The 12,709-nt window shown below is 43.1% G+C and overlaps 1 protein-coding gene across 11 annotated transcripts in view; it reads right to left on the reverse strand.

Annotated features, from left to right (window-relative positions):
• The window catches only part of Nedd4l (NEDD4 like E3 ubiquitin protein ligase), a 319,440-nt gene that overhangs the window by 25,306 nt on the left and 281,425 nt on the right, over window positions 1-12,709 (reverse strand). For 7 of the 11 annotated variants that reach the window (XM_040741706.1, XM_040741709.1, XM_040741711.1 and 4 more), the window contains 4 exons: window positions 10,201-10,278; window positions 7,853-7,907; window positions 7,698-7,751; window positions 2,812-2,870 (listed from right to left, as the gene is read on the reverse strand). In XM_040741706.1, the coding sequence (XP_040597640.1) occupies window positions 2,812-2,870; window positions 7,698-7,751; window positions 7,853-7,907; window positions 10,201-10,278 (246 nt within the window). The remainder of the gene's footprint in view (window positions 1-2,811; window positions 2,871-7,697; window positions 7,752-7,852; window positions 7,908-10,200; window positions 10,279-12,709) is intronic. The other 4 variants (XM_040741708.1, XM_040741707.1, XM_040741702.1 and 1 more) reach the window with 1 other exon arrangement.

Genomic DNA, 12,709 nt, shown 5'->3' on the forward strand with positions numbered 1-12,709 from the left:
TCTCCTAAAAAACAAAAAACAGCCCTATTCTTTGTAGAAAAGTTCATGCCATTTGTTTTGAATACAAGAGCAATGACGACATCTTGTTCCTATGCAGTGCTTAAGGAGGTTCTAAAGACAAGTCTGTCTTTCTACCTGCAGACTTGTCTCCATGTGGGTTTCCACTGAGACTTAGAGCTGACCACACTTCCCATACATTTCAGGCAGAGTTGTAGCTAACGAAGCCATAGATGAGTTCTGATACTTGCTTGTCCCTAGAGAGCCTCCAGCACAGAACAAAGACAAAGGGTTCTGATAGAAACTAAGATGACTTCACGGTCTTCATTCTATTAGCATTATATTCCATCACAAATAGCATTTTCCTCACATCTCTTATGTGCTGACCTCTCTGGTGGCTTGCTTGCTCACCTATCAGCAAGTATTTGTGAGGTTCTCTCTGCCAGGTTCTTTTAAGTAAAAAAAAAAAGACTGAACACAAAACAAAGTCCTTTCCTAGTTCCCTCTAGGAGGGTCACAGGTAGTATGAGGAATTAACAAGGATCCTGTTAAAAGGAGATTTCTTGGGACAAATTTGTCTGAGCTTAGGATGTCAAGTAATTTTTCTTCTTCCTTTTTAAAAGACAGACTATTGCGAAGTGGCTCACCCTGTCTTCGAACTCTTGTTTCTCAGCCTCTCAAGAGAGGGATTACAGGTGTGTGACACCACATCTGGTTAAATAGCTTTCAATAACTAGTTAGTACTTTTTGAGTAGAGGTGGGTGATAGACAAATGATGGAAAACTTTGAAAAGAGCAGAACTTGGCAAGCCTGTCTCTAGAGAAAGCACGGCCCTCAGTTTACCTTGTTTCCAGCAACATGTGGGGAAATACACTAAGTGATCGATTGTGACTATGACTATGTATGTAAAAAAGAAGCCACCATTGTGAGGAAGTGTTCTGAAAGGTACATGAAGGAAAAGGTGGTCAACTTTTTTCTAAAAGGGCTGTTTCCATAGAAAACAGTACCAGAGTAGTTGAATAAGCCCATTTAGTTAGTTCAATAAATGGACAGTTAAAGGGAAGTTACTGATCAACATACATCTTTACTGCCGGATCTTTAAATTTTCAAATTACATGAGCTTTATAATTTAAGAATAATTTAAAGCAAATCAGATTAATGCCACGAAGTGTTTTATCTACAGCTGTTAAGCTCAGCATGTTGGTTCCATTTTCTCTTAAATTCTCTGGAAATTCTTTGACAGTTTCACAAATGTGCATAATGAACTTTCATCATTTTTATGACCCTCCCTACCCCTCTCTTATTCCCACTAAAACACTTCTTTCTAACATGCCTCTTTCCTATGGTGGGTTTTCTTGTTTGTGTCCCACTGAGTTTAACTTAGGAAATCATATTACCTCCCACCCCCCAGTAACCACTAAGTGCCAATAGTTCCTCGGGGAAAGGAGGAGCCTCATGAGTACCTCCCCTGTCGATGAAGAAATACTGATGGGCCAAAACTTGTGCAGGAGTGCTCTTGAATTATTTTAAAAGAACCCCAAATCTGCAATCTCCTGTTGTTCCCAGTGAATTTCCTATACCAATCTCCCAATTTATGTCCCAGGACCAGTAGGTCACTGGCAAACTCCATCATGTACTCCCTGCTGATGAGTGTGTCTCTAGCAAGCAAAGACTTAGGACTTTCCCTTTGCCCGTGAATACAGGGTGCTACAAAGTTTCAGGGGATCATCACTATAAGTTGGAGGGGCATTATCTAGCCAGCATGTATGAGTGGCACTGGGATAGAGTCAGTGAGTCAGCAGAGTTGCAGATGCATGACCCATAGCTTTGCAACTCTTCTCAACAGGTTTTGAAAGGTGGAATGGACTCAAGTTAATTAGCATGCATTTATTATCCTTGTCCTAAAGCAAATGACAACATCCTAGAAATGCAGGGCTTGGTTTTGCAGCCTATAAAAAGGAGTGCCTCTGTGGCGATATCTGTCATGCACAAATAAAACCTGTCTGTGGGTCAGAGAATGGAGCTTGCCACTAGCTAACCACTGAGGTCTGGAGGTCTGTGCAGACAGATAGGAAGTGATGTAGCTGGGCAGAAACAGGATATAAACAGGGAGAAACAGGAAATCACTGTCTTCTCTGTGGAGTTGCTTAGGAGGTAAGGTATACTATGGTTTGCTTCTTCTCTCTGATCTTCAGACAGGCTTTATTTGTGTAAGAAAGATATCATCATATGTCCCCCCCCCTCTTTTGAGACAGTGTTTCTCTGTGTAGCCCTGGCTGTCCTGGAACTTACCCAGGAGACCAGGCTGGCTTTGAACTCCTGAGATCTGACTGATTCTGCCTTCCCAGTGCTATGATTAAAGGTGTGCACCACCACTGCCTGGTTGAGTGCCTTTCTCTTAAGGAGTCCATACCTACACTTGGGTGCAAGGTATCTCTTTTTTTTTTTTTATGAATGCCTCTCTTCCTCCTAATTCTCACGCATAAAGCTATATTAAAATATCTTCAACCCAACTCTGCTTTACTGTTTTTTTTTAAAGGAGAAAATCCCAATTACACATTTAACCATCCTTTCAGAAAGAACATTTCAATATGCTACTATTATCACACCATTTTCTGTTCCTTTATAATCTGTCTAAAGTGAAGGCCCACACAGCTGGACTCCATCTGCAGTACTCACTGAAGAGATGGGATAATCTTAAAACTATTCAATTCCACTAGTCTCTTAACATCACAATAATAAGCAATACACAAGAAGGGTGTGGTATAAGCAGCCACAGGCTCATATGAAGGGGAAGAACATGAGAATACTGACCGGACCAGTGATAGCTGGGTTCTGTAGTCTTGGATCTTCCCACTGAGTGATTTTGCTATCTGAAAACGTTAAAAATACAGTGCATTAGCTCTCATTCCTTTTGTATATAGGATGTTTCAGAAACAATCTCCTCCAAAGTCCATCCAGTCTCTTAGGCTTGACCCCAGGGAGTATTTAGTATTTTGGGTTAGAAGGTAACTCTGCTGTACATGGCAAACATATATTCAATTAGTTAAAAATAATTAAAAATGCACAACAAAGTTAAACCTTTTCTTTGCAGTTTTTGGTGAGCAATCTGGTAAATCTGCAATTATAAACCCCCTTACTCACAAGGATTTATAACTTGATTTCCAAATGGCATAAGATGCTTTAGTTGCCTTGGAAGTTAACACACATACACATTTTCCCCCTCATTTCAAATACTTCTTAAAATTTGCTTATGATATTGAGATAACCGCTTTCTAGTAGGGAGTCTACATTGAATATATAATCTACCCTGTGCACCTCTCACGGGCAGATATAATTGAAACAGCGAGGTGGTCTCACACACACACACACAAATAGATACAGCTGATGAGACTCCAGAGACTGGGGTCCCTCGCAGCCTGGCTGGGCAGAGGCAGTTTCCTTTCTTCTAAGACCGTGGGTGAACAAAGCTACTTTCCTCCAGCTACACCTCACTTGCCCGGGTGGTAACATAGAAAAGCTGCCTCGGTCATGCGGGTTTCACCTGTGCATGATTAAAAGGCTCCCGAGAGGTGGAGGTCTGGGGGACTCATTCAAAAAAGATAAGGAGTGGGCAGGTTGGGGTACAAAAAGTACTTTTGAGTTGAAAAGAGAAAAGGGGGATATTATTTCTCTGAAAACTCACCCTGCTCATTCTTAGCCTGCTAGTGAGCCAATGGTAACTCACAGACTCGAGTTTAGCAGGCACCTCAGCTAATTTTTAAACCCTGATGTTATTACCTTCACGAAAGCAGAGGTGTTGTTAACAAAATGCTCCAGGCTGATTGCCATTAAAGCAGATGCTAACATATGTCATGATGAAACCCCTTATCTGTGTAATGAATCCATACTAGGGATAAAAGTGATCTACTTTAAAAAAACAAAACAAAAAAGTTCTAAGACTATATTCACTTATTTATTTTGGCTTGGTAGAAAAGTCGATGAATGAAAAGCCAAACAGACAATGCGGGAGGTACTTTGCATTGTTTAATTTCTAAAATAGAGAAGACTTTGGCAAGGAAAAGCTGCCAATGAGATAGAAAATCCAATCCAATCAAACAGAGGTCACAGAATACAGTGGGTTACATCTGGATATAGCTGGATAGAGCGGTGCCTTTATAGAGCACACTGGGTAATATCTGTGCTGGCTGGGTGTTTGTCATCAAAACAGAAGATAAACCGTCCACTCCCAACACACGAGGACTTCCAAACCTTCTGACCAGACTGAATGCCAGACTCCATCCCTGACACTGGCACAGGGGTCCCTAGGATTCCTGAGCAGGTGGTCACCAATATCATGGAGGGTCCCATGTAACCCGACACTGCAGTCTGCAGCCTGAGGATTAATCCGGAAGGCTGATTTGACTGAACTGAGATTAGTGAGGCCAGGCTCTGGGTGTGTCTGTGAGGGCTTCTCCAGAGAGTGCTAACTAAGGGGGTAGGGGGCAGAGCTGCCTGAATGTGGGGAGCACTATCCTAAAAGATGGGTGCTAGGGCGGATGGAAAGGGGAGAAATGAGGACACCCATCAGCCCAGACATTCTGTCATTCTCTTCTTGTCTCCCATATTTTTCTACCACCATGATGGTGAAGAATCAACGGAGCAAAGGACCAGCATAGACCTCTGAAACTGTGAGCTCAGACAAATTCTTCCTCCTCCAAACTGCCTGTGCCAGATGTCTGTCACAGCAACAAAAGCCTGACCAACAAAAGCAGTGTCATCATCCACTGACTATAAAATCCGCAACCTGCCCGTGTCCTTGCCTGTCCTTGGTGATCATCAAACTGTCATCACGTGTCTCTTCTTGCATCTGTTTCCTGGACTGTTCTATGCTCTAGACTTCCAGTGTCATGGCCTAATGAGCCTCCATTCAAGATTTCCTCCACAGGTCTACCCAAAGTTTACTCTCAAGAATACATCTGACACTGTCGCCGGGCACTGGGAAAGACGGTCGAAGCTCTCACTGTTTGCAGAGTGAATCTGAGTCCTCACACCTGTCAGATACTTGAGTGCCATGCCAATCTCCTTTACATGCTAACCAGGCAGAACAGGACTGCATTCTCTTGAGCAATGGTTCTCAACCTACCTATTGCTGCAACCCTTCAATACAGTTCCCCACGTTGTGGTGACTCCCAACCATGAAATTATTTTGTTGCTACTTCATAACTGTAACATTGTTACTGTTATGAATCATAATGTAAGTTTCTGATATGTGACCCCTGTGGGGGTTACAACTCACATGTTGAGAACCACTGCCCTTGGGGATGGTATAGTGTGACCAGTCACGGTCTTGTAAATGTCTATGGATATTCAAACAAACTATGACCAGAGCTTTAGGGTTTTGAGAGACAGAGCCCATGGGGCAGTCCCCATTCCCAGTGTGGGAGCTGCTGGCTATATCTGGTTTGCTCTAAATTGATGGTCCACTGTAAGAGAACACACCTCACAAAGCTATCTTCAGCCACCATGAAGCTTGAACACCCAGATAACAGGTTCGCCTTCCAACATAATATGCAAGACACCTTCTGGTAGTCTCTACTGGACATGGTCCTTGAGGACAGGGGTTATATGGTATCCAACCCCTCAATTCCTCTCCCCTTCCCAGCACTGAACAGGAGCTTCAGTGGGTAACCCCCCAAACAGCTTCAATCGTCGGTTGGATAACATCTAGGAGACTTCAGAATGAAGTTATCTGGCAAAATCCACCATTATCTTTGTAATGACTTAATGAAGTCAATAGTGAAAACAATGTCCTTTACAAACGGTCTGAGTGCTTAGAGCCACGCACAATTTCCTGGGGCTACTGGGTGGATTTGCAGTGAAGTACTTACTGCCAATAGGTGAATGAGCAGTGGACAGTTAGCCAGTGTTTTTTTTTTTTTAAGAACTTCTGAATCAAAACATGCCTTTTACCTTTGAGACACGCAATGCAAATAAAATGCCAAGAAGGAGGCAAAGGACGAGAAACTCAGCTGCTGTAGCCACTGCTTGGAGGTTTGGTAATTGTACTGGAATTTCTCTTTTAACTTTTGTATTTGAGATACAACTGCCAATGACTCAATTTCTGGACACATCAGGTCTGTAAGAAAAGCATTTTCCACCAAGAGTGCTAGAGATTTCATTCTAGAGATTTCCCTGATACTGTACACAGAAGGAGCTCATCAATAAATATCCACCAGGTGGATCAAGGTGTCCAAACAGATAACTCAGTGCTTCATCTGCCTCTCAAGTCAACAAACACTGTCAATGTAGGAAATACCTATGGTGCCTGGAGTGGAGTCTTGTTCCTGACCTGTGGACATGACGAGGACAAAGGGAGAGGGTGGATTTTGCCAGCTAACTGTTTGGAAAGAGAGACTCACTCTGAAGGTGACAAATGTAAGGAAATTCCTAAATCTTAAGCATCACATGATTAAAGCTATTTTGAGCCTACACAACTGACCTGAGGAAGCCTTTGAAAAAGATAGGGATTTCGTAGTTGATGAGATTTTGGAGGAGAGGCAGAAGAATGGTTTCATTGCCATGTATCCCTTTATGGTTGTCCACAGGGCAAAGCTTGGTAAATTACAGAGAACTGTTTTTAGTGACACTAAGAGTGTAACCTATCCCCAGTTTTAGAAAATTATCAGAATTTAGAATAAATAGTATTCTGGGGAGAAAGTAATGCATATACACATTGAAAGTGTTTGTTGACCACCGTATGCTCACAGTACGATGTTGGAAAGTACATAATTCAGTATTTTTTTCTGATCAAAGACAAAAATCAAAGTTTATATATCCTGAAATAATCTGATTTAAGTCCAAGGGTGGCCCGGCCCGCTAAAGATTCTGAATTTTGGCTGGGCCTTCTCACTGACTTCAAACTCACTGACCCTCATATCAGAAGGCAAGCACTTGGAGTACACTACATCCCCCAGTGACACTCAGAGCAGCTACCCCCCACACAAGATGGTCACCAGCCTGTACATGAGCATTGCCTGGGGATAGGCTTTTCAACAAAACACTGACTAACACACTTTGTTCGCTTATCAAAACCTGAGACCTCGTTCTCGCTTCCTGCTTACAAACTAAACGAAAACACAACAAAATACTACTGACTTCCCACAGATTGGAGCTTTGTATGAAGCCCTTTTTAATGATTTTTTTCACCCTTTCTTTCTTTAGAAGAACAAACTCTCTCAAAAAGGAAACCCCATCCCCCGCCCCAGCCCTCCAAAACCAACTCCTTGGCTAAAAGCAAACATTGATTAGTTTAACTTTTAGATAAAAGGAGAAACCACATATATGTTCATAGGTGCTAAAGCAAACATCTTCAGCAAATATGCTACGGTTTCAGGAAAACAGCTACATACATCATTAGTGTGCTGGGGGCGAGGAAGCATGCTACGATAGAAAATAAGGTCAGAACCGGCGTCTCCCAAAGCAGTGTTTTGAAAGCACACGCAGCTGAAAACACTGCTCATGCGGATTTGTTTAAAACTACATCATTACTTCTAATCTTATTTTCTATTCCCAGAGTGTATTTATTAAAAGCGCAAAATATCAAGGGACTGTCAACAATTTTTTAAAATGAAAAATAAAAAGTTAATAGGTCACAAGATCAGGTTGGGTGAAAGCTCAATAGGCTACTTGGAAGCAAACTTGGAGGGAAGGCACAGTACCGTATGAGGGCACTGATTCTCTGGTATCACTCTCTCCACATAACACCTGGCTGCCTGGACAGGGAGTAAAACGACAGAGCTTCACCATCACATTTGTGTTACCCTCCCCGCTGTAGTTCCTTGTCATGTCTGTGAGCACAGCAGGCTCTACTTACTATGGTCGATGTAAAAAGTCCGGCCATCCAAGTGGATCCTCTCTTCCCAACCAGGCTAGCATCCAGCAAAAGGAGGAGGAGAGAATAGAGACATCGGTTAGCGGTTCCCAACCCCAAGGTGACACTAAAAACTCCAGGACCCTTCTTTTCTCTGCTAGGGACATCAAATGATGCTAACTCAGAGCCACAGCTAACAAGTTACACCAAATCAAGTGTCTTGCACGCTTTCAGCATATGCCAGAAATAGTGCTGTGTGGGAACCCCAGTAAACTGTTCAAGAATTCAGTGTGGGGGCTGACATTACAAGCACTTGATGCTCTTGCAGAGGACCTGGATTTGTTTCCCAGCAGCCACACAGTGCCTCAAACCATCCACGATTCCGGTTCCAGTGAATCTGATGCCTTCTTCTGACTTTTGTGGGCACCGGGCATACATACAGTATATATACACACATCCAGTCAAAACAGTAAGACACATAAAAAATAAATCTAAGATATATTGTAAAAAGAGATCAGCATGGAGAGTTCATTTGGTTAAAACACCTACTGTGTACTTAAGGGAAGGAGGAGGAGGGCTCATATAAACATGTAGCACACAGTGGCTTTATTCTTTATTAAGTGGCTGAGTCACCCAATACTGAGGACTCTCACCATTTAAAAGGAAGAACTAAAAGCTCTGGGCAACCGACCAGCTTTCCCTCGCTGCCTCTGTTTCTGCATCTGGGTGTACATATAGGAAGGTGCATGTGCACAAGTGTGGGGGTGGGGGTGGGGGTCTGAGGTTGATGTCTGCTGCCTTCCTTCATAGCTCTCGACCCTAACAAGGAAGGGTGTCTGGGAGAGCCTGGAGCGTTCCTTTCAGCTGGTCTGAAAGGAACCCGTCCTCACACTGTCACAAGCAAGTGCTTTACCCGCTGAGTCACAGCCTCAACATTTGGGTACTTTTAAAGATGAGGTCAGCATGCCTTACCTGACGCAGAAATAGGAAAGGGTCAGACCACAGACTTTCTTTTTTGGCGTGGTGGTGGTTTCATGTGTGTGTGTGTGTGTGTGTGTGTGTGTGTGTGTGTGTGTGTGTGTGTATTTACACATGCATTTGCAGGTATATGTGCCCATGAATGTGGAGCTGGCCTAGCAGCCAGCGAGCCCCGGTGACCCTCCAGGCCCCTGTAGTACCAGGGGCTACAGACGTGTATGTGGCCGAGTCTACCTTTTCATGTGGGCTCCAGGAATTCCTCACACTTACACAGCAAGCACTCTTATACACTGAGTCATCTCGCCAGCCTAAGACATTTTTTTATACGTCAAAATTTTCCTGCTTGATTGTTTCCCTCAGAAGCCTGGAGTCAATTACATCTGGATGGTGAGGGTTAACTGAAAATCTTACAGATGAAGATTAACCTGTAACTTTTGTGTCCCAAGGTTTGCCATAGTATATCAGACAGCAGTAACAAAAAAGTTCTTATTCTTGAAAAAGAATAATAACTTCCATTTAAAGACAGTGTTAGAGGTTGGGCATAGTGGTCCATGTCTGCTATCCTAGGACATGGGAAGTGAGTTTTGAGTTCTAGGCTGGCCTTGTCTGTCAAAACAAAGAAACAAAACAACAAAAAACCAAAAGCAAAAAGCCAAAAAAAAAAAAACCCAAAAAACCAACCCCCACAAACAAAACCCAAACCAACAACCAACTAGAACCCCAAATCAAAGCCAAACCCAACCCAAGCCTGTCTCTGCACCTTCAGCATTTTTTATGAAGGGTGCACTGTGGAAAAAAAGGCAAACTAAAACTCATCCCAAACTCAGTACAGACCAAATTCTATCATGCTCCCAAAGAGAACAAAATTGAAACAAGCAAACAAACAAAAAACAAAAGACACCCCCCCCACGCCGGTTTATAAAGAATCCACAACAAAGGAAAAAAAAAAACTGGAAAAAAAAGCCCTACAGGTTAAATGACTTAGAGAAACTTCCCGTGGTTATTTGTGCCTTTTCCTTCCATAGTAGTTTCATGGGTTTTGTTCCTACGACTTAGCAGTATGGCTGGAGTCAGTAGTTGCTAAGTTACAAACTAAATGCATGCTGCCTAAATTAGCACCTGCAGTGTACACCTCTTGCACATGTCCTAGATCAAAAACCAAATTCCACTAAGGGCTAGTAATTAAAAGCCTTCTTTTACAAGTCTGGTATTGCATACAATATAATGTGCCTTTCAAACCGCCCTAACATCTAGCCCTTCTAAGGAATACCAACCAATGGACCCAGAAAGCCTGGACCCACAGGCCTCTCCATGACCACAGAGAAGGCAAGCAGACATTTCTAGACCATTTCATGTCTCTGAAGCATACTCACGGGAAGAGGGCCCAAATCATTGGGGTTCAAAGATGCTTTTGACCGCATGTGTACTGGAAATTTCAGCCGTGGATCTTCCTGCAGGAAAAATGTACAAGGCAGCTGTTAAGAGGAACTTACTCCAAGTTCCTCGGCACCTGTGAGGGAATCCCAGCCTTCCGCTTGGTAGAGGAAGCTTGGCTGCCAAGTCTCAGGAAAGGAGAACAAACACTTCAACGAGAGGTTAACTGTTTCCCCAGGACTTAGAGAAGGGGCGGGGGAAGGGGAGGCAACCAGAAAGGAGGACAGGAGGACGCATGGGTATTCTCCAGAGAGGGAGATGGGGTGAGCATTCACAGCCTCTAAATACTGACCCTTTGAGAACAGCATTCCTTAGAACTGGGGAGTCCCCAAATCTTTCTGAATCTGTCTAAGCAGATAGTCCAGAGACAGTCTGCTTCATTATATGAGACATATGTGTGGTAGCAGGCAATTTGAATGGGACTCCTGACTGAATTCTGATGATTAGGTTCTTATTCATGTCTTAACATAAAACTTGATAAGAACTTTTCCTTAAAGAATATTTTCCTAAGAGACCAGTGAAAAAAATCAATGAAAGAGAAATACATGCTCTGGCATCTTGGGTCATGGTTTAATGGTTTGCAAAAAAAAAAAATAGACATCTCATCTTGCCACATCCCTCGTCTGATTATTTAGATGAGGAGAACAATAGCGGAGATCCAGTTCCCCAAACTGACTTGCCAGAGTTGGGAGTTGCCCCTCACTTACATAGAGTCAATTAGAATGTGATGGGCCTTAGACATGTCACAGCTTTTAAACTCCAAAGATCAGGAAACAATAAAATTCAGAACGATACCCAGTCAACCAGAACAACAGCATAATCAACCCAAGGTAAAAAGCAAACCACTGAGACATTTGACACTAGCTCCATCTCATCAAAGTAAACTAAGGCTGAGCTGCCTGTTAAATTACCAAAAGGCCTACTGCTTCATCAATTTCCCCGAATCAACAGTGAAAGCCAAGCACACTGGATTACAACAAAGTGAGAGGTTTTTTGCAAGAATAAGGAAGAGCACAAACAGCACAGGCAGCCTCATTTTCTGAAAGCCAGAGGAGATTTTAATTGAAGACATAAATCATCGTAGCACTTTGTGACAGATGTTGACCCTGAAGCCAATGCATCTTTCAAAAGCCTAAGATGTAGCATCTCCAGTATTCTGCACCCCCCCTGCCCCCGTGGCACACAGAATTGTGCCAAGATTTAGGATTTAGAGAGGCCAAGAAGCCAATGATCAGGATATCACTTGGGGTTGGTTAGCTCGACAGTAGATGTAAATGACCACCACAAGATCTACTCAGTGTTAATTCTTGGCTGGGACAGGCAATACCACAGTGGCCAGAGACCCTTGAAACCCCAAGTAGTCAATGGCCAAGTCAGGTGTACAGGATGGCTATTAGGAGGTGGGGATCCTGGGTGCTTTAGCAGGAAAGGCCAGCCAGGGAGTGAAGTCAACTGGACAAGAAGATTGACTCTGCTGGCTACAGACAGGTGATGCGGAGAAGAAAAAAGATACTGAGATTAATGGAAAGTATCAGCTCCTGGGGGAGGGAAAGGAGCAGGAGCGTTAAACAAGCTCAGCTATGCAGGTCTGCTAACATGGCTTTGTTGGAAACCAGACTTCAGAGCATGGGCAGGCCCCAGACCAACAACTCATATTTTATTGTAGTAGCAGCAATCAAAATAATGGCTGCAGCTGCCAGTAGTCCATCTGTAAGGGATATGGGCATTAACTGCCAAAGCCACTGTCCCTTGGACAACTCAAGAAGGTAGGCGTCTCTGTAGTTGATGGACAAGAGTCATGGCAGTTAAGGTCTGACAGCACTTAGGAACAAAACTGAAATAAAGGTGAGACAGGAACAGATAGTAGTCAAGTATTTAGAACACACTTGGCTATTCCTCCAATTTCTTTGGGTAGAAAATAAAAGGCAGTTTTTCCTGATTTTTAAGAAAATACATAAAATAAAGGCATACAAATTGGTTTTCCCAAATGTGCCTTCCTTTATTCTCAGCAACCATGCCTAGGCTATAGTCAGTTCTGCTATTGTAAACTTGGGTAGCTAGCTGTAATTTAACATAAGGTGTGAAGTTTGTTGTAAAAACAGGTTGATGTTTTGTCCTGTGAAAGGCATCATTATACTAACATACCTGCTGTTTGCTGCTTATCAAGGGGTGTGTGTGTGTGTGTGTGTGTGTGTGTGTGTGTGTGTGTGTGTGCACAGGGTATAAGAAGGCTGAGGTCCTAGTGGCTCCCAGTACGCACTGCTACTGGTGAGGCCAAAGCCATCCTTTATTACTATTTTTTAAAAATGTGATCAGGTTTAATTCCAGTTAGACTGCTGGCACACGGCCTTCATCACCTGTGCGTAGAAAGCCTGTGCACCGTAGATATGCTTTGAATGGACTTACACTCTCTGTGTGTATATAACGAGGAAAATGGCCTGAGCCTTC

This window comes from Mesocricetus auratus, unplaced genomic scaffold (genome assembly GCF_017639785.1).
Source record: "Mesocricetus auratus isolate SY011 unplaced genomic scaffold, BCM_Maur_2.0 Super-Scaffold_6730, whole genome shotgun sequence".
In the NCBI taxonomy this organism is placed as follows: domain Eukaryota; kingdom Metazoa; phylum Chordata; class Mammalia; order Rodentia; family Cricetidae; genus Mesocricetus; species Mesocricetus auratus.